This window comes from Contarinia nasturtii, unplaced genomic scaffold (assembly GCF_009176525.2).
Source record: "Contarinia nasturtii isolate CC-2019 unplaced genomic scaffold, AAFC_CNas_1.1 Cnas_scaffold_810, whole genome shotgun sequence".
In the NCBI taxonomy this organism is placed as follows: domain Eukaryota; kingdom Metazoa; phylum Arthropoda; class Insecta; order Diptera; family Cecidomyiidae; genus Contarinia; species Contarinia nasturtii.
Window position 1 is genome coordinate 423,850 of NW_022198157.1, and position 22,077 is coordinate 445,926.

Here is a 22,077-nt window from a genome sequence, read left to right on the forward strand (position 1 = left end):
TTTTTTTTTCTCACTCTGTTGGCATTTTATTAAAATGAGAGAAATATCCCGAAAAACCAGTTGAAGTGGAACTATTATGAGCTAATTTTGAAAGTTTACATCGACACTTGACAATCATATCCAATTCACAACTTGTTTGATGCCGAGAAAGGTTTTTTTTCTGTATCTCTCACTTGCCGCAAATGTCGTTTGTCACAATTGTAATCAATCACACCCAATTTGATTGATTGTCATCTTCAAATATTTAGCTGAATCAGGTAAGCTGTTTAACCTCGGAATACATCTAGAATTGCATTCCCATACATGGAATTTGGTTGCACTCTTATAGTAGTTGAATTCATAGAAACTTGTTGATAGAAAACAATGTAAGATGGCTGAGGCTAAAATCTGGAAATATTTCTTGTTTTTGTTTCACACTTAACATTGTACATTGATTACAAATAATATAGCTGTTGCAATAAAAACTCATCGTCCACTTGGATTTATATTTTATTATTTATTTTTTGCATATTTGCATAGAAAACAGTTGTGAATTTATAATGATATTTTGTTGAGCCCATCATTCATATGAGAGAATTGAATTTTAAAGTGCGTACTATTTTAGCGAATTGTGAATGTTGTGCATGCAAAGCAATACAAGTGAAGTATGTGAAACGAATCGTTAAGCATGTATACTATTTTGCACCAACTTAGAAAGCACGACAACAAAACAAACTCCGCACACGGATTGACTCAATATCACTTGAAACATCGTCAACTCTCTACACACAAATATAATGGCAATTGTGAATTTTCGCCTACAAATCGGGGGCGGTTCGTCGCTTCTTTATGTTTTTCATTGTCGAATACAAGCTAATTATCACTTGCGTCGTTGACACTATTTACTTACAATAAATCGCTCACTGTGCACTGCACAGCGCGATATATTGCAAGTATTACAAGGCAATCCATTGAGAAAAAAAAGTGGAATTCATCTAAAAAAATGTGGCGAAGAAGATCATAGCACGACTAATTGCTGCGCATCCATGACTTTTCAGATTCGAAACATTCTCAGCCTCATGAATCATTCATTTCTCTTTTGCGACGATTTTTTATATTCACTGTGACAAGCAGCACGTGAATGTTAACGCTATTTATGAAGATCACAAGATTGTTGGATCTTATTTTAGACATATAAAATGAATATATATATAAATTTATCAAGATGGAAAATTATTTTTTGCACTTTGACCTTGTTAACAGAGGGGAAAAAACACCTTATCATATTCATTGTGTGTGAATTTCGCATGTCGAATGAATTGCCGCATTAATCAATCATGAATATATATATTCAATTTCGAGGGCACCTCATATCTTTGGCGCGATCCAGAACAACAACGAATTACATTATCTTTTATTTTACCTTCTTCGATCTACGAAAGACGAGAATTTGAATGGATTGAATTCGCATTCAAAAATTCAATGAAATAAAAATAGAATAAAAAAGATAATCAATTTAACATTTAACATAAAAAGGAAACACGCTGCCAAATCTGTAATTAAATCTATTCAAAAATAAATTCGATAATTAGCTTAACTTAATGACGTTTGTGCTTAAAAACAAATGCTTTTGAATAAGCTTCGCGTTATTTTCGTTGGTTTGTTCTTTAAAATTGTACAATAAAATCCGGAAATAAGCTTCGATGTATTGTTCAAAGACGATATATTGTTCAAAGCTTCGATGGCAACATTTGAAATGACGCAATATGGACTTGTAATTTTTAATTAATTCTTATCACATAATTGACTTAAATGGTGGTTAGTTAAAAGTCTTCTCAGAACGGTATGAGATGTTGCGGTAAGAGATTCCCATGACAATAGCAGCATTATGTGAACAGTCTATGAAATAGTTTGACAGAATCATGTGTGTATTTAGTAAAATGAAAACAATTTCCAGAGCTAACAAAACCCGGCTAATTGTTGTCATTTCAGCAAATTTTAAGCGTTGCTTGTTTTGTTGGTTTTTTTTTTGCGATTTGTACAAAGTTGAATGGATGATACAATCACCGTAATCTAAGCCATAAAGAAGAAGGTCAAATGAATATAATAAGTTAATTGGTGTGTGCGGAAATCCAAAATGATTATATGTGTGAGCGTTTTGGCCAGGTGAAAACTTATATAATTCGTTGCAATTTTTGTGGGTTGCGCCCGGAAAGTCATTAAAAATGCGCGCGCGCACGCACATGCTTATGTATAAACTTGATGTCGCTTTGGTCGCCTTTTGCATTCAATCAAAAGTCGAGGCAAAATATCATCGCCATAAATACAGATCTTAGCAACTACGAACAAAAAAAGAACAATGCGGCCAACGTAATCAGTGGCAACAACATATTTGTTACTAGAACAATAACACATTTAACACAAACGAAGAGAAACAGCAACGAAACCAAACGAATCAGTGACACAAAGACGATGGAATTTCTTCTCTGTTGGCTGGGTCTTGAAGTGCATGCGACGGATCGGAATGGAAAAAATTAATTGTTCAGCTTCACAGTTACCTAATTCTAATTGCATATGAGTGAGTATCCAGCGAAGCAAATCACCATAATCGCTGGCTGTGTAGCAGCAAAATACAATTTGCACTGCAATCCATTCACAGAAGTGCGAGAGAGCAGAGCGATTGCTTGCGAGCATGCACAAATATATTGTGGCGCATACACTGACTGACATGAATGAAGAAAAAAAAAGTGAACGCTTCTTTGAGCACCGGTTCTCGCATTGACTGCGTTCCGTTGTATTATTACTACTATTTGGATTGATTTGTATTTTCCATCGCTACTATAATTTTTTACTTGTTGCCTTTGCGAATTTCCTCAGTACCTTCTAGAAGTCGATTTCGTAACATGAGCGTGAATGGCAGACGAAAAATTGGCAGCATTCTTTTGATTGGATTTTGATAGAAGTTATAAAATCACAGTACATCATAAAAATTTATTTAAAAAATAAAACATTCATAATAACAATCAAGTGGAGCAGTTAGTTGAACTATGCGAACGTTCGCACGATAAGATTTTCAATGTTTACGCATTGACGCAATGGGAGCATATCAAAATGTAATTATAATAAGTGCATCACGCATGTATGGTGCAAGCTGTCATCGGGCAATGGTTCCGTCATTCGGCGTCTGATGACGTCAGGCCATAGCTAATTGGCATGTCATTCAACCGTTATACGTATGCACAGTAGGCCAAACTATTACCGTAATAACCAATTACGTGCTCCAGCATATGCAGACGGCATGCTCTATTCCAAGAAGGACGGCCGCTATCGTTAGAAATTATATTGATCACATGTCGCGACCATTGAATAACGAACTTGAAAAAAGAATTCGGCGTAGGCTTTATCAATTTAGAGATTACTCTGAATGAAAAAAGATCACACAAAAAATCGATGGCCAATGAAAGAAAATATTTGGCCGCATCATAATTGCTTGTTTATTGAAATTCAAGGTTAATAGAAATCAAATGCGTGATTTATATTCATAATTTGTGGATGTTTTATGGATGTGAAATCAAATTTGGAATCTATCACTGAAAATGTACGAAATGACCGTCAACACAATTGCACGAAACATATATGCCGTTAGTCACCGTATCCAATTTGTTGTGTTTCGGTTTTGAAGCCTTTATTGGCTCGAAATTTATTTCCACCGCCTTTTAAATTTACATCGCGAACATTCTTGCTAACCAAAATCCATATCCAATGAATTAATATGTATGCTCCAATTAAAAAAAAAACCGCAAAATTTCATAATCCAACGCGATTACGTGCCATCCAAGTTTTTTTTTTTCTTGGCGAAATATAAACGCCTCGTGGAAGTTATTCAAATCGATTGATTGATACAATTTACGTCACATTCATTTACTGTTGTTTTGCGCGAGCGCCATTTACCATAGGTCAAATGTTGCTTGAACAATAAACACCGTTATTCGGTTAAAACCATCGTATCATGTCAATATGTGATTACAAAATATCGAGACTGAATTTCGGTGACGACGACTTTATTATTGTGCCGAGCAAGAAGAAGAAGAAGACGAAAAACGATGATACGGCATTTATTTCAACAGAGAACATCACGAACTACCTGATTTCATGGGCAATTACATCGGCTTCCACATACGATGGCTTTGCCATTTGCTATTGAATGCAGTTAGTTCGCTTGTTGATCAACAGAAATTCAATCAGAGATAAACACACCGTTCGAAATATCGAATTGAATGGCTGACTTTTGTTTGTTTGCCGATCACACAAGGAAAATACAAATCGCAAAAAACAGCAACATACGATGAGAAAAAAGTCAAGGTAATCTACCGATGAAAGTTTTCGTATATACATATATTTCAACTTGTGTATTTAATCAAAGTACGCTATAAGTTCATTGTGAGATGTGTATGCGATTTTTTCTCTCTCGCTCAATCGACTTTTGATACGAAAAAAATGCTATTTTAATTAGTTTTTGTTTTTGTTTACAGTCAGCGTTCAGTAGCAATGAGATTTCTATTTCGATGTGTGTGTGTTTGTGCAATTCCATTTGAATGACACATGGAAACATCATTCGTCAAAAGAATAACATTCTATAGTTCATATGCCTTCGCATATTCATAAAATATGTGATCGGTCTCACGGTTGTGATACGAGACCAGAACTGTTAATTTTTTTTCCAAATTTCCCGATATGATCGATGGATTTGTTTTGGGTGGAAGCCGGTGGCATGACATGACTTTCATATTACCAATGTGAGAACTATCCATTTTTACCAAACAATTTGTATGTTTTGTTTTTGCAAAATTATACGCTGACTGCATTGAGTATGACATGCATTTCCGAAAACCAATCGACAATGTATTTATTTTATGTTTGAAAAAAACAAACCGAAAATTATCATAACCGAAATGTCTGTTAAATTGCATCGCGTGTGCTTCGCATATTGCATAGAACGAGGAAGTTTATTGTGGAAACCAAACGGAAACTAATATTTAACTGAAAATTCCCAAACAATTAACCAGCGTTTAAATGGACAATAAAACCATTAACAATTAATCATAATACAAAGTCGTGCAAAGTATTTTTCTGCCATTTCAATTGCAATCCATAAATTTCAAATTTAACGAAAAATTGTAAAAATTTCTAATTTAAACAACCACAACAATGTTTCACCAGCTCAGAGGCAGTAAGCGAGGCATTACCACTGCATACAATTATATGGCGCATTACAATGTTTGTTGCAACAGGCATAACAATTCCAAATTAGGAAGTAAGCGTTTTGCTACGCCAAAATTGACCATTTACGATTCGTCCACTGAAAAGTGAAAATGTGTCTGTTTTCCCAGGTGGAATTTGACGCATTTTAAACCATCAAAGTGATTTCAAAAATGTTTGAATCGCCAATTCCAAGATTTATGCGAGAGATTCGTTTCTGGAAAAATTCGCAGAAGCGACCACATGCGCGTCATGTAAGCATTGATTTATGGATTGTACGGTACAATGCGGCGGTATCAGTGGTTTGTGATCCAATATACAAACAACTGTAGTTTTTTTCAACATTTCATTCCACCGTATTGTACGGTTATTCATCGATGATAATCACAACGGAAGCGCTTCGAAATGTGCTTTTATGTGAAATTGAATGCGTGCAATTTTGCATAAAATTAACAAACGGAAAACTATAACCAAGACAAATCAATGCGGGTTCATAGTTTCGTTTGTTATTATTATTATTATTTTGAATGCTTCATTGATTTTTCTCTCGAAATTTCGTTTTCCCCTTATAAAAAAATATTATAAAAAATTGAAGTTTTTCCCCTTCTGTGTGCGCCTGCAACGGTATTGTTTTTACTACGGTTGATTTGAGCCATTGCGTTATTGCGAAAGGTACAACTGAATAAAAAAAAAAATATCGTGGAAATACGAAAAAAAAATTGCATGCGGCAAGGTGAAAATAATTTATATGCATCATCTGTTCTGCGAGCTGAAATACAGGGGAGCAAAAATCTCATAATCTCTCTGTTCGCTTGGTTGCATCAAATTACAACGAAATGTGCACAGACACAAAAGTTACTTGGCCCATTCGAATTTCCTCTGATTTGGATTTTCACAGATCAATCACATTGTATGGAAACCGAAACTTGTACCGCGTGTTTATCTAATCATTGACTTCACAAAAACTGAAATGTATCACATCTGAAATGAATGAAGCCCATTTCAATGGAGTTTTACATTTTGTGAGTATGTAATTATGAAAACGGTGCGAAAATGCACATCGTTTGCAAAATGTCTTGAAACAAGTATTGTTAGCGAAATTGAATCGACGAGCTTCAAAACCATTGGATCTTATCTACGATTATGAAACTATTACGCTCGCACAGAAAAAAACAGTCCCAATTGAATTTTCGTTTGTTTCGTTCACGTTTTGAAACAATTTTTTTTTTCATTTTCCATGACGAAACATAGTATATCATCATATCTCACATGATGTGTCGACAAAGTGCTGTCAAGCTATACACAGAAATTAGTCTATGTTCAAAGGACCATGTGAATTTTTTGAAATTAGATTCATTTAAAACTCAGTAGAAGTCTGATATCTTCGTCTTCTATTTACAGTCTTTTGCGATCGATTGTCACGATCACTCTACTGAATACGATCATTTAAACTAATCAGCACCAATTCACTTTATATCATAGAAAACTGTGCATTTCATCATCGATGCGACATTTTATTTGTTTCGATCGTCGTGAAAACATTCAAATGTGTGAACACATAAAACGTTTGCTCGAACATGTGTCTTTTGTCATTTTTCCATTGCATTAATGCGTCTTTATTGATTTATCGATTGTGAAATATTTGTTAAATTCATTGGAAACACTTCATAAACTCGAAAGGTGAATAAACACTTTAAGCTGTTTCAACGTTTTAATCTTAATGCTAATGCTAGTTAAGAATTCGTGGATTGCTCAATTTCATGTTTGTTGTCAAATGGTTGTGTCAATTTTTGATTGCCAATCACCTGAATGCTATAAAAGAATGATTTTTTTTATTATGATTGGAACGGCCTTTCTAGACACTTTTTCCATATTTGCGTGCACACGATAACTTGTGTGAATGAACGGTTATGATATGTTAAGTGTCGCACCAAGGACGTTTTATGTTTGACGTGAGACTGCAAATACGTTTTTATTTTATTAGCTTGAGAGTTATGTGCATTAGGCAGAGTGTTTGCTGAAACGTATCGATACGCAGCTGGCAAAATGGTGCTGATTTGTGCTTTTGTTCAAAACGCAAACAATTGAAAGTCCGAAAATAAATTCGAACCTACATCTAAATTGGATTTGTTCGCATTACAAGTTCACACGTCTATGCGACGCAAACAACAGCAACAGCGACTATATTTTGCTTGTTGTCATTTCGCCGCCAGTGTTGGCATTGAGGTCTTTCATTTGCTTAGCATTCGGAATTCTAGAAAATCGAAAACACAACGAACAAGCGAACAAAGGTTTCGTGTGAATATGCACGCATTTCAAAGAGACGAAGATGAATGGCCGAATAAATCGATATGAACCAATGAAAGTGGCACTTTTGTTGTGACATTTCGAAAGTTGATAATTTTTTTTATATGTTTATAAGATTTTCAAGAGCGTAATAAAAAAAATAACCTTAGCATGCAAGGAGAAATACTGCATATATGGTCTTTGGTACACGTGCCACTCAATGCCTTGACACTGAGTACCATTGATGACTCAAATCACAAAGATTTATTACCGCAAAAATGCATCTCTATGCAGTTCATATTTTCAATCCACAACGACAGAAAAAAATCCAATGAATTTAGGCACAACCAAAATAAATGAGGTAACTGTGCCATTTAAATGACCAAATTTTCCTCATTAGCGGAAAACACGTACTCAAAATTATAAAAGATCACATTGCGATGCAATCATCTCAGGAAAAAAAGCTACACTCAACAAATTACGAGCATGCGCCAGTTTATTTGTGCTTGTTTGTGTTTTTACTGCGCATAAAACGAGTCTGGCAAACACACGTCTGTGTCGCATTATTATACGCTACCGACGAGAGATCTTTTTTTTCATTCACGTCTGTGCATTTTCTTTGGTAAAATTATCCGTGGAATTTAATGTAGTATTTTTTCACGTTTGCGAATATGACAATGCAGTCAAGTTCCACCGTTAGACAGTAAACCGTGTTCGAAGAGCTGCAGCTTTACGAGAGGCTGTATTATAAAAAAAATGTCAGTGATAAATGCGCCAATTTACATTTTCCATCTCGTTTGTGGTGCACATATCGACTGATACGCGCAATTACAATGTCGGATGTCTATGAACGGTTTTACTCATATTTATTTTTTCTACTCTCACTCTCATCGTCGAAAGCATTTTGTTGTAAAATGGTGACGAGGATCGTTTTGAAACTAAGGCGATATAACTAATACGATCTTGATAATACTCTGTATCGATTTTATGTGGTGTAATTGGATTTTGCGATTGCATAATTGCTCACTTCTCCAGAAATTTTCATGAAGCCACCACATTTTAATTTTAATTTTTTATAGTTTGTACGAGAAAAAAAAGAGAAGCAAATTAACACGCGGAAACTATTTAGATGTTTCTATCTCGATTTTCACGAATAATTTTCACACATCAAACTTCCGTTAGTGTGTCGTAATATCATTTTGCACAAATGAAGAAATCAGCATTTCGCACAGCAGCCTAGTAAATTACCCTGAACGCGGTAGCTCAAGTGTGTGTTGCCTTTATTCGTGCAAAAAAAATATTATATAGAGAAAAATGGTTGCGCAATTCGATGCTGTTTGAATTCCCATCGTATCGACGACGGTATGTACCATATTTGGGCGACTTTGGAATTAGGAAATCGATATACGAAGAACTAGAGAGGCAGGGAAGAGAGGAAGAAAGGTGCATTTCGAAAGCAGCAAACATACACCGAAATGAAAGTCTCTTTTATTCAATTTATTTGTCACTTTAGGCATTTTATTTCATTCCATCGAAAGAAAGCAACTTTTAGATGCATTTCCTCATTTCAATCTATCGTTAACGACTCACGAGTGCACAAATAATTCGATTTTAGTCGTATGAATTAAATGGGTATTAACTGATGAAAAAAGAACCGTTTTATACATTCATAACATTCGAGAAACATGCATCTTTTATTCTATGGCTTATATTCATTTCCTACAATTCGACCGATAATATCGGTTATGTAATTAAGACTCTGTACTTATGAAAGAGACGCGGAGAAATGGAGAAATGGGGCTTCAAATCTAGGAACTTGAACCAAAGAAAAAACACAATGACCAACTGAATTGCAATAAAACTTCCTGGCACCTCGCCTATTTTGATTACATGTTTGATAATTTCCAAAAGAAATGTTGTAAAAGGAAAAATTGTAACAAAAAAAAAAAAACATTTTATTGTGATGTTCTAACAGGTCATAAAATGAACTTCAATAAAACTGAACTTTTTTATGGATTCCCTGTGGTGTTTTTCCAATTAAAAAAGAGGCTATTGATTTACATAACTTTGGTGAATTATGTTGGATTCCAGTACGAAGTGCATTGGATTGGCAAGTTACCAATTTTCACCCGCTTCTCATGATTGAAATGTGTAATTGCTTCATAGCGACCGCGTGTGTTTTATGAATATAATAGAAATGGCATGGCTACAAGTAATTAAATTGCCTAATGCAATCGTGTAAAGCATGCAAATCGAGTCGGTTTGATGGAAACTATCAACGATGAATTTCACATTTCTTCACTGATACACGGTCGACATGAACATGATATGTTTATGGTACCAAATGGCAATCACATAAAATCATTGTGTGATCGCCGCAAATCCTAATTCAACAACGAAACCCACAACATTGCTAATTGAAATTAAATAATAGATTGTGTGCACAGGTGTGGTAGAAGTCATAATACAATTTTGGTTTTGATTGAAATCGCATTCACTGCAAATTATAAATTTAACGTATTTTAAATTGTGTTTGAATGCCATTATATAATTTAGTAGTAATTCAACGTAAATATATAATCAAAATATATATGATTAGACGTACTTGTCGCCAGCAAAGAGAAATCTCATGAAGCGATCAAGGAACGAAATTTATATTTATTTACTATGACATTAGATTGGTTGTTAAACAAAATGCAACATGAAATGAATTTGCATCTTTTAAATTTATTCCTTGCAATGAATGGGGAATTTGCATTGAGAATTGGAAACGAACGTTGATTGAAGGAATTTCTAATGAACTAATTTATTACTTACGTCTCGATCGGAGCAGTAGTTTTCTTATCTCTATACAATATCTATCCCTCTGTTTCCTTCTCTCCCACACCTTTATCCGTTCTCTCGTAGAATCTTGCATGTAATGATAGAATATTAGATCTAAAATTAGTGGTTGATTTAATTATCCAGATTTTTTTATATCAATTTGCATTAATAATCTGAAAAAACAATTTCAGATTTTTCGGAATTATCACGTTGCAGTGCTGCGTTATTCCATTGGAACGAAAATTGAACCGTTGTGTTTTTCTTTTGATTGGGCTTCGATCGATCGATAAGAGTTAAGTCATTATCATTTTGAATGTGATGAGAATACCAAGCTGATACAGACCCGCACACACACATACACAAAGACTCAAAATAAACATTGAACTGGGGGAAATATGCATTGTTGTTGTAATCGAAACCATGTAGCGTTCGTTTCAATGCTGTAACCGAAACAAGCTGCTCCAAAACGATTCATCGGTTGAATAGAGAAAGCGCATACTACACAACCAGAAAGCCAAAAAAACCATTCGTAATCGTTCGTGTTGTGTATATGCCGTACACACAGAGAGCTGCGCTAAGGTAAACTAAGGCGAACGTGAGCTTAACGCATATGTATGCACAGAATTCAACCAGTTGAAGTAAAAACCAGGTAAAGCAACACGTGAAGCAAGCAACAACTATTAAAAAAAAAGAGAGATAAAAGCAACATAAGAAAAATACTCACAACCGTGTGCGTTTGCTACACGTTCGAAAAATCAACATCGTCTCTGCTTGATCATAAGGTGTGTGAAAGTAGAAAACATCCAAACAGATTCGCGTTGAACGTCGTACGGTACAGAAGCACCCATTCGTTTTGTCTGCTGTGCTTTTTCCAATTCGAAAAGTCTTTAGAAGAAAACAAACACGGTCTGCAAAACACCGAATCGATTACAATCGGCGGCTGGATAGAGAAAAAAAAGAAATTCAAACTCATTCCTTCGTCGATAATTTTTCTTCGGCCGGAATTTTTTGCTTTTCTATGAAAATACCGACGATTTTGTGTACACAATTTTTTTTATCGTAGTTTTTGTGGTGACAACTCGAAAAAAAAAACTTTTGATTGCTTCATAATGCATTTAAATATTTGTTTATAAAGAGCAGAAAATACAAAAGCAACATTCAATTAAGTTTAGTGAAAGAAAATTGCAGATAGAAAACGAACAACAATAGAAAAAAAAATATATTCGAAAAACCTTATAGTAAAAAAAGGTTGAAAATGAAATCAGACCAATCGAAATAATTGTGGTTAAAGAAGAAGGTGTGTTTCAATGCCGTGATTAACAAATGAAAATACTCATAAGAATTATTTCGAAGAAAAACTGAAAGCCGCTTGTTTTGTCATTGACATCACAATAAGAAAATCGAATAAACAATAGCCATTGTGAAGTGACATACAACACAAGAATAAACAGCGATTTTTCTTTCGTATTTTTTTTTTATTAAATTAGTAAAAAAGAATACAAGACAGAAAACAGAAGATTTGACTTTGAAGTCGACGATTTCGACGAAACAATTCCAAAATCCATTTATGTGACCGAAAATGCGACGAGTTGGCTGCATAAAATCCATTTTTAATCGTACGAATACCTCATATGTGATATTAGCGGTTATCGTTGCGTTGAATGCGATAGCAACAGGTAAGCATTGACAACTATAGGAAAACAACTGAATAAAAAAAACAGAAATATTTTTTTGTGTATAAGGTTTTTCTTGAGTAGGAAGCAAATCCGAAGTTCGTTTCACAACGTATTGAAGGAAATTAAACAACAACACGATTTAGTGACTTAATGCCGTCATTCTGCTCAACCAGTTTGTTGGAAGAAATAAAGTTATATTTATAAACAAAACAATTGTACGTCAAAAACGACTTTTTTCATCGTTTTGTTCATTGAAAGTTTAATTGTTGAGCATGTCAGGCGACAAATGACAACATATGTATGTAAAGTTGCGCACTTTCAAAACACTCAATATATCTTTATCTCTCACTCTCTTAAATGTGTTTAAACAATTCGTTCAAGACTCAATTCACTTTATCGCTCGTTTGGCTTTCGCTAAGTGCGGTTGATATTTAACAAGTAACATTTAACATCGCACAATTAAAAAAAAATAATAATCACAAAATATACAAACAACAAGTATCGGTTGCATCGGCTTTCAGATAGTGCTGATGCAAAAGAGAGAGAAAGAGAAAAAAATAATCCGGCATCATAACCGTTTGATATGTGTTCCGGTGTGTTTGTCACTCGTGTTACGGCATCCACAAAATGTGAAAGATTCACAAATATGGTCAACGCATGACTTGTTATTATTACACACATTTAGATCGTGCGCATACATAATATTTGTGTCGGTTGATAATTTTACTAAATTTCTTTCTGGGTTTTTTTTTTCACTTACCATCGGATAAGACACAAAGTGAAAGACTATTCAACTTTCTGTGAAATGTGAATGATTTTGATTGTGCAATCGGCTGGCTGACGCATGTTTTTTTCTCCTTCTTCGGCATTTTTTCAAACGTAAATTATGTAGTTTTGTAGATAATGTAATGAGATTCAATAATTTTCTGAAAAACTGCCATCAACGATGAATTGCAACAATTTTTATCGAATTTAATTTTTTTTATATATAAAAACATATTTTGATATTAAAGTAAGATTAATGGCATTTGGTTACCGTCGAATTGTAGTTATTTCCCTGCACAAGGTGATGATATATCATAAAAAATGAAAATTAGCAAATTTTAAATCAAAGTTCAGTGATAACTTAAAATAATTCAATATTTGATTATATTCGATAATAGCTTGTGATCTTGAGATAACCTGACCTGCAATTAAGCTATTGAGAATACATTAGTTTTCGTTACAAAAACAAATAAACTGCGTCAAACCAATGTGATACTATTTTTCAGTTTGGTGGAAATGTTGCCCATTAAAATAGCAGTTGACGTCACGAATTGTTGCTTTTAAATTAACGGAAGTGTGTCCGAATGCGGATGAACGATTGTATGAATTGTCCTCCATAATCACGAAATAATGATGCAAATGAGTTTATTGCCCATACCTTGTGGTTTTTACCGGACGGATTTCATAAAATTACAAAATCACACAAATCGCATACGACATTTTGAGTGAAGCTACATAATTTTGATTTGCAAGAAAAAGCAAGATTCATGAATAGCCGTGAACTCAATTCAACTCAATTCAGCTCAGAGCTGGCAATGCGATAAAATTGCGTTTTCGACTAATTTGAACTTGAAATGCAAACTATTTCTAATTTGATTAAATTCAATTGCCTGCACTTCGTCATAAAATCATTATTTCATAAATCGAATTGATTTCATCGCTGGCACATACCCACAAAAAGACGTGATCGCAATTTCAGCAACAACATCGCGATTACCACACTCATTTGGCAAATCCAACGATGTTTTGTATATATGCTGTATTATTATTATTATTTTTTTTTGCTGTGCTTCAAAAACAGACTTATCGGCACACATCGTGCGATTTGTAAACCATCGACACGGTTTTATGTTTGGAAAAACAAATAAAGAAAGAGCGAGAGAAATAGAAATAAAAACAATGCTACATCGAAATGACCGCATAGCGCACAACGCGCATACGCGAAGATGATGGATTATAAATCAGTCATGCAAATCTAGATGCTGAAATTCAATCACTTATAAAATACGAATTGAAATTGTTGCGTTATTGCAGCAAAGTTTCGGTCAATTGTTTTTTTACCCATCTAATTACATAGTCTTCTCTATTATTCACACGATTTACACACGTAAATCATATTTGGCCGTTGTAATTTTGCACACTAGTTCTGTCCATTTCTCTCTTGAACCACCATGTTTCTCTCTTCGTTTACATTTCTTGTAAATATATAGATCTACAGGGTGTTCAACTTGGTTTCCGTATGATCAAAAGGCATTTTTTTCTTCTTCAAAGTTTTATTATTGTATGTTCACCTTTGTTTCATCTCTAGCGCAATCCCGATTCACATCAAGATTTCTGTGGCGTCAATTATTGACAACAATTGACGCATACGCACATCAAATTAAGATGTAATTGAAATCGGAGATTTTGTAAAAATAATACACGCAATCTGCATGGCAAAGCGCCAAATGAATAACAATGCCGTACGTATAATAATAATAAGTGGCCTGCCACCTCTAATTACCATAATATGAACAAATCATTTTACTTATTCAAATGTTGTTTATTTCAATTGATGTTAATTGAAAATTTTGCTATGGGCACATGATGGCGTCTCTCTACAATTAATTGCTTTGAAATTAAATGATTCAGCGAAACTTGGAACAAATAGACAATTTCAAACGAAAAACAAAACTACATGGTAAACAGTGTGACTTATTAAAAATCACCATTTCAATTGGTTTTAGTCGCCATTTCTCTTGCGCACAAACAGCGGGAACAAAATTTCACTTGTTTCACGTCAATTTCAAGCATTGAACAAAAGAAGGTAAATATTTAATTAGTCATTTTCACAATGTTGTTTATTTCGACGATGCTTGAATGACATATGTCACCGCACATGAATAGACAATGTTAAGTAAAATCACGAATCATTGCGTTCGACAATGACGCTTTTCTCTTTGAAATTGAGCAAAATTGACAATCACGAAAAATCCGGCCAAGTTTTCTCATCATAAATCCACATTTGGCTGAGCGAGCGAATTCATACATTCACCAAGTCACCGATTTGATGCATTTTAATTGTTCCCGATCTGCTGTTGGCAATAAAGTGAACGTAACTTCAAGAATACCGCCTTTACATTATTCCCAATTTTTTGCCATTCACCAAAACTTTACCGCAAAGAAAAAAAACAAAAAAAAAATGAATATGAATCGCTGCGATGAAAAATAACTTTTATTTTATAGCAAACAATACTGCATCGAAAAAATTAATTTGGAAAAATATGGAAAATTTAACATATTTTTTACATTAAAATGAATCACAACTTTACGGTAGCATGATGCGTCGATGCATTCCACAAATTATGGTTTGAAGAAAATCGATTGCATGTTCACTATGCAGCTTAAAGAAAGAGAATGAAGAAAATATAAAAAAACGTGAAGTTCGAATACAAATGCGACACTTTTTTTAGTGTGTTTATAAGATGCATTTTTCAAAAATGAATGAGTCAGATGAAGAACAAGATGAGGTTGAAAGAGAGAAGTGATGTCGTTTAAATTATGCGTTTTTTTGTCTCAGAAAATGTGGTGTGTGTGTGCGCGCGCTTGTGAGTGATAGTGCTTAGTTTGAGGTTTTTTCTTTCATTCCATGAATCGTATATCGTTCGATTGCCATCAACGTTATTATTATGGATTCGATGTTGTTTCTGGTGCGACTTCAAAATCACTTATGTTTTTATGTAAAAAGATTCACCTACTTATTTATCGAAAGAAAGTTTTTTTTTCAGTTTTTTGCTTTGCTCTTCGTCATCACCGTTGTTCGGTTGGGTTGAGCGTGCATGATCTCTTTTATTTTTTTCATTTTGATGTGTATGCTCGCTGCATAGTCACCGGGTGATGTGCGTTGAGTTGTTTCATTGATAATTTTGTATCATCTAGCATTGATTGAACATTAAATAAAAGCGATTTAATGACATATTATTTTGCTTTCAATCATCGTAATCGATTGAACGTCAAGATTAAATTGAAACTCTCATTCATATCGATTAACCGAATCCAAGTGTCTATATTAACCGAATGACCGAACAAGTCAATCAGTTCATTCAAATTAATCACAAATGGTTCGGTTAATTCATAACAACGGCGACTGGTCGCAAATCAGAAGCAATTTGCGCAGCATGTGCACAACCATATCGAATCTTATTTGCGACGCAAGTGAAAATGCAACATCAAAGGTTCGACCACTTTTGCTTTCTTCTTTATCATTTAGAAAATTGACTGAATGCGAAGCTCATTTATTAAATTGACGCTATCAACAGTTTATACAATACGATCAGCATCTCAAATCGAATGTGGGTTAAAAACGTTTATATTCCATGTATTTTTTTAGAAATGATTTTGATCAAAAGAAGTAAAAAGAAAAAGAAAAAATATTGCACACTGCCACTTAAATTTACATATTTTGTTTTGATTGTTTTTGTTTTTCATCAAAACCGCTGGATTGCTTAAAAAGCGTGATCAATTTCACGCACTGAAAATTGAATGCGATTTTTAGCTCAAATGGAAGCAACAAAAAGTGGTATTTTCCGATGCATTGATTTCGAGCTCATTCTTTATCATTTTGTTTGAAATGATTTGCGTTGCGTTGGAAGATCATTGCCATTAATTTTGAGTAAATAAAATCAAATGACATTGTGGATGAGGTGCGCGTTTTTATTTCAACTTATGAAACGAATGAAAATGAGAGAAACGCCGATATCCATTAAGAATCTTTGAATGCCGCAGCAAAAGCATCACAGTTAATTGATATTCATGTTTTCGCAATTTCAATCGTTAATTTCACTTTTCACTGTCTGAAGCTCTCTACACATTTACACACTCTCAGTCGCTTTGTGTCTATGCAGCACATTTTTGTCGTTGTTTCCGATCGAAATGACTCGAAACAACAACAGCAGAAAAAGCATAGGAAAACAAGTTTTTACATCGGCATCGGCGACGATATATTCTATATGCTTTTTGAACACTCGGAAACTATCTCAATTCAACGAACGAAATGTGCTTCGATTGAATTTAATTGCACCTGTCTGTATAGACACATACACACAATGTGGGTCAGGTTAAATAATGTGCTTTGATATTTTTCCTTTTCAAACATCGCAGTCGATGCTGCTGCTGCTGTTGTCGTTTGCGTTTTTTTTCTCTATTCATTAAATTTAAATGGGATTTTGCGCCGCAATGTCTAGTCGATGTTCGGATATATTCATTTTTACTTTTTATCATGCTTCTAATATAAATGACATAAAGAAAGGGAAAACTTTCTTTCGATTTCTTCTTTCACACCAAGCGAAATTCGCATCACACTCTTTTCTCATTTAATTTTAAAATGAAATGAGTTTTCGAGCCGAGATTCATTTGCGTTTCATGCGTAAGGGACTTTGACCGCAAGTCAACGAAAATCAACACAGATTGATTACTATACACTAAACGGGTAGCATAATTTAAAGAGATGGTTTTTATTAAAAAAAAAAAGATCCATCAATTAATTCAGACATGTTTTACCAACTAAATTGTGTGCGTTTTATTTCCTTCCGGTTGATTCGAGTTATGAATTTTAAAATAATCTGGAATTTGTTTACGCCAAATAAATTAAAGTTTTCAATGGTTTTACAGATGTAGCAGCAAAATGGCCAACACATAAACAAGAGCTTCAAGACGAAGTCGATGATATGCGAATTTTGAATGCAGTTCAACAGTCAATGTATGAATATGAGAAATCGCATCGATATCACCATCGGCACAAGCGTGCCGAGAAGCGTGTATGCTATGACGAATTGGGCTGTTTCGAGGATAGCGGCCCATTTGGCTATTTAGACATGGTAAATTAAGACAATTTTCGAAAAACATTGATTCAATTCACATTAAAAACAAAAAAAAGTACTCCGAACTATGCACATGGGAAATTCGATGGTAAACTGGCATTTCACTCTGATCAAAAACAGATTCGGGCTAAAATGAATCTGGTCGAATTTGTCTAGGGTAAAATGGCATTTAACCGTGTTTACCATGTTCAATTTCCAAATTTTTTTCATTGAAAAACTAATTCCAAACGAATTTTGTTCCTTTCCGACAGTTACCACAATCGCCAGAAGAGATTGGCACAAAATTTTATTTCTATTCTACGGAAAATCGTTCTGACAAGCCATTGCTTGAAATTCCATATCTCAACATGAGTCGCATGTTTCACGAACTCAGCCATGACAAAGAGAAAAATAGTAATGCCACCACCTCCACCACCACCGTCACCAACAACAACAACAACAACACCGCTGCCACACCAATTGATTCGAAATTTCCAAGCAATTCATCTGACCTGACGCCGGAATTAATGAAAAATATCATCATGCTGAAGACATTCGAAGGTTTTGATCGTATGTCAGTCAGAGTGATTGTGCATGGGTTCGGTGCAGCGTGCCATCATGTTTGGATCTATGAAATGCGTACCGCTTTAATGGCTGTCGAAGATTGTATTGTGATTTGCGTTGATTGGGAGGCTGGAGCTAGTTTGCCAAATTATGTGAGAGCCGCAGCAAATACACGTTTAATTGGAAAGCAGTTATCATTATTGATGCGAGGCCTTCAAGAGCATAAAGGGCTTAATTTGAATCATGTTCATATTATCGGGTTTAGCTTGGGCGCGCACGTGAGTGGCTTTGCTGGTTCAGAGCTACCTGGCCTAAAACGAATAACTGGTGTAAGACGTCGTGTTCTTCACGTTCAACATTTTTTTTTTCACATTGATTCATTCTGTTTTTTATTACGTGTAGTTGGATCCAGCGGGGCCTCTGTTCGAATCACAACATATTCGAGCTCGTTTAGACAGTTCTGATGCAAATTTCGTTGATGTCATTCACTCAAATGGTGAAAACTTGATTCTTGGTGGTTTAGGTTTGTATCCCTTGATTTAATTTTTACTACGAATGATGCAATTTAAATTGATTTAAAAAATCTTTTCACAGGTTCATGGCAACCAATGGGAGATGCAGGTAAGATTTTTAAACGTCCATCCAAGTATCGCATTCACTAAAATTCGCGTTAATTATTCACAACAGATTTCTATCCAAATGGTGGCCGTGTTCAAACTGGTTGTTCGAATATTTTCGTTGGTGCTGTTACTGACTTCATTTGGTGTAAGACGTCACTTCACGATCAACATTATTTCGCATCGCTTAATTTTTGTTTTTGTTTTTAGCTCCAAGTGTTGTTGAGGGTCGATCGCTTTGTAATCATCGTCGAGCATATAAATTCTTCATTGATTCAATTGCATCGAAATGCTTGTTCCCGGCCTTTCCATGTGACACTTACGATGATTTCTTGAAAGGAAATTGTTTCCCATGCGACGACTCCAATTACAGAGACTCACGATGTGGAAACATGGGCTATTATGCGGATAAATCAACCGGTCGTGGTCAATTATATTTGGTGACGCGCGAAGAAGAGCCTTTCTGTGCGCATCAATTTCATATTGAAATCCATACGTCCGAGAGTGATTTGCCATTGCGAACAATTGGTAAAATTGAAGCCACGCTACACGGTGAACATTCATTGAATGAAACATTCAGTATAACTGACAAAGATGATGCCGAACTATTTGCTGGTGATGTAATATCGAGAATTTTGGTTCCACATCCGGCCCTTGGTTTTCCAAAGAGTGTTTCGCTCACGTACAAAACGTACAGTGGATGGTTGAGCAAAGGTCTGCCACATTGGAATATCAATAAAATTGTTCTAACCGACAGCTTTGGCGCAAGCTATTCGATGTGTCGCAATTACATGCTGCTGGAGTCTGGAAATCCCGTATCGATAAAATTACAGTCAGGCGTTTGTGAAATAACCGAAGAAAATGACGTTACGTTTACACCATTCGAAACGGACAATCCGAAAAATGTTGACGGTAGTGGGGGCGGAAGTGTGGACGATGTGGACAAACTGAGAGAGAAAAAGAATGTCTTAAATCTAGGTACAAATTATAAAATTACCAATAACAAAACTTATGTGTACGCAAATAAGGCGGCAAATTTGCCATGGCAACCGGCTCTAGAGAATGGAAATTCATTGGAACGAAATTCAGCCGAATCAAGTCGTAGCTTACAAACGTTGGCAGCGCCTGGTGAAATATTCGAACCAATTCTCAAGGATCGTCCACAACCAAAACCACACACCGGCCGATCGTTTAATATCGATGGCGAGAAAAAGACGAATGTCTTTGCCGAAGAAGAGATAATGGAGCCAATTCTCAAGGCGACCACGGCTCGTAGTCGAAAAATGAAACAAGTTCCGATGGATGCAAGCATGACACGCGATAACTCCTATTTCAATGTTCAATTGTTGCCATTCCGATTGGGCGAAATATTTCAACGAGCCGAACGCTATGCACGTGAAACATTATTGCCTTTAATATCCGAGCAAGCGCCACGTTTTTTTGGTTTCGGCATCGACCGAGAGGAACCGAACCAGAGGCGACCGAAATATATACCGAAAATAGGTGATATTAAAAATGAAACAGTCATTCGTGAGCGTCGAATTAATTTACCACCTATTCTAAACGATACTGTGTTCATTGTAGATAGTGCCGATGACGAATTCGACACCGAGTTTAATGATCCAAATGAGAAACACACAACCATGGCCAACATCGCCGACATCAAACGATCTGACCAAAATGAAGCCCAAAATGTTGTGATTGATTCACGTGGCACAAAAAATATCCTAAGCCTACTGCGAATACGGGAAAAACGAACAACTTCCTCTCCTCTAGTGGATTTATACGCGAACCGTGGTAGATCGATGCCGTCCGCATCTTCGGAGTATTACACAAATGCAGACGCTATTAAAAATGATGACAATTTAAAAGTTGTCCGCATCAACTTGCCAACATACAAACCATCTACAAAAGCCCTAGCATTAAGTGGACCGTTTTTATCGCCGAAGGCGGTACGACGGCATTCATTTCCATATCAATTTGAAATACCCGCCGATCCACTATAAAACATTCTATGCACCAATCAAACAAAACAAGAATTAAAATCTATGAATTTTCTAGTCGAAAAGTGGCGTATCGTGTTCACGAAAGTTTTCTTTTGATTTGGTTTGTTCATCGGAATTAGAGAACTTGGGATGAGAAAATTTATCAGAGCAAATTTGATTTTTTATTTTTCATTTTGAATTGGACATTTCGGTTCGGCAATTCATTCGGGACATTTCAATCAAGAACAAGATTTCAAGACACACAGAATGAAATGAATACAATTTTTCTGTATTTAAACGATTTTAAATGACATTTATGGATAGAATTATTAATTTATTTGAATTAAAGTTGAATGAAGGAAAAAGAAGAAAGAGGATTTGATGAAAAAAAGCAACGACATTGATTGTTTTGTCACTCGAAAGAAACACACTTCTTTTATATTTTCTCATAAATGTTAAAACACCTATTATAGCAATTAATCTTTAAAACTGAGTACTGTTCGTAAGATAATAAAGTAGTTTTTTTATATTCGCAACCTTAGAATCAACAGAATATATTCATTCATTGGTAGCTACAACTATCAATTTGTTGAGTTCTATGTTTTTAAATATGCTCAGATCGTAGTGAGAAAAAAAAACAATTACCGATATTTTGTATAAAAAACATATATGAATTACGTTGTTTTTATAAAAATAAATATTGAAAAAACAGCTTTTTTGTTTATTTTTCATTCACGTTATCGAAAAAAATCCAATCAAATGGACGACAGTAATTTTTTGGCCATCGGTGGAAAAACACAAGCGAACTACTGCTGTGAAACAGCTTCGAATTTATTTTTGACAGATTTGATGAAACTGTTGCCCGCCGGCGCACACACAGCAGATTTTGTACTCACAGACTGTGTGCGGCGCACACAATGTCTATATTTTCAATGTGCACACACATTTACATAGAATTTTTACATTTCAAATATAAGTTTTGAATTTTTCGGAGTGAAAATACCAG

The 22,077-nt window shown here is 34.9% G+C and overlaps 1 protein-coding gene across 2 annotated transcripts; it reads left to right on the forward strand.

The window, feature by feature from the left end:
* The first annotated feature begins 24 nt into the window (after nucleotides 1-24).
* LOC116341952 lies at nucleotides 25-21,782 on the forward strand. Of its 2 annotated transcripts, XM_031769389.1 has the most exons (9): nucleotides 25-257; nucleotides 10,539-12,023; nucleotides 17,718-17,923; nucleotides 18,178-18,798; nucleotides 18,872-18,992; nucleotides 19,064-19,090; nucleotides 19,157-19,234; nucleotides 19,297-20,589; nucleotides 20,671-21,782. In XM_031769389.1, the coding sequence occupies exons 2-9, from the start codon at nucleotides 11,927-11,929 to the stop codon at nucleotides 21,090-21,092; spliced, it is 2,865 nt and encodes a 954-aa protein (XP_031625249.1). In that variant the 5' UTR covers nucleotides 25-257; nucleotides 10,539-11,926; the 3' UTR covers nucleotides 21,093-21,782. The 2 variants fall into 2 exon arrangements, with proteins under 2 accessions (XP_031625249.1, XP_031625248.1); XM_031769388.1 differs by having other exon boundaries at nucleotides 26-257; nucleotides 19,297-21,782.
* Nucleotides 21,783-22,077: the final 295 nt, after the last annotated feature.

Coding starts and splice junctions, on each gene's coding strand:
- LOC116341952 (XM_031769388.1), top strand. CDS start 11,927: ATGCGACGAGTTGGCTGCATAAAATCCATTTTTAATCGTACGAATACC. Junction 12,024..17,717: donor GTTGAATGCGATAGCAACAG/GTAAGCATTGAC, acceptor ATGGTTTTACAG/ATGTAGCAGCAAAATGGCCA. Junction 19,235..19,296: donor TGTTACTGACTTCATTTGGT/GTAAGACGTCAC, acceptor TTTTGTTTTTAG/CTCCAAGTGTTGTTGAGGGT.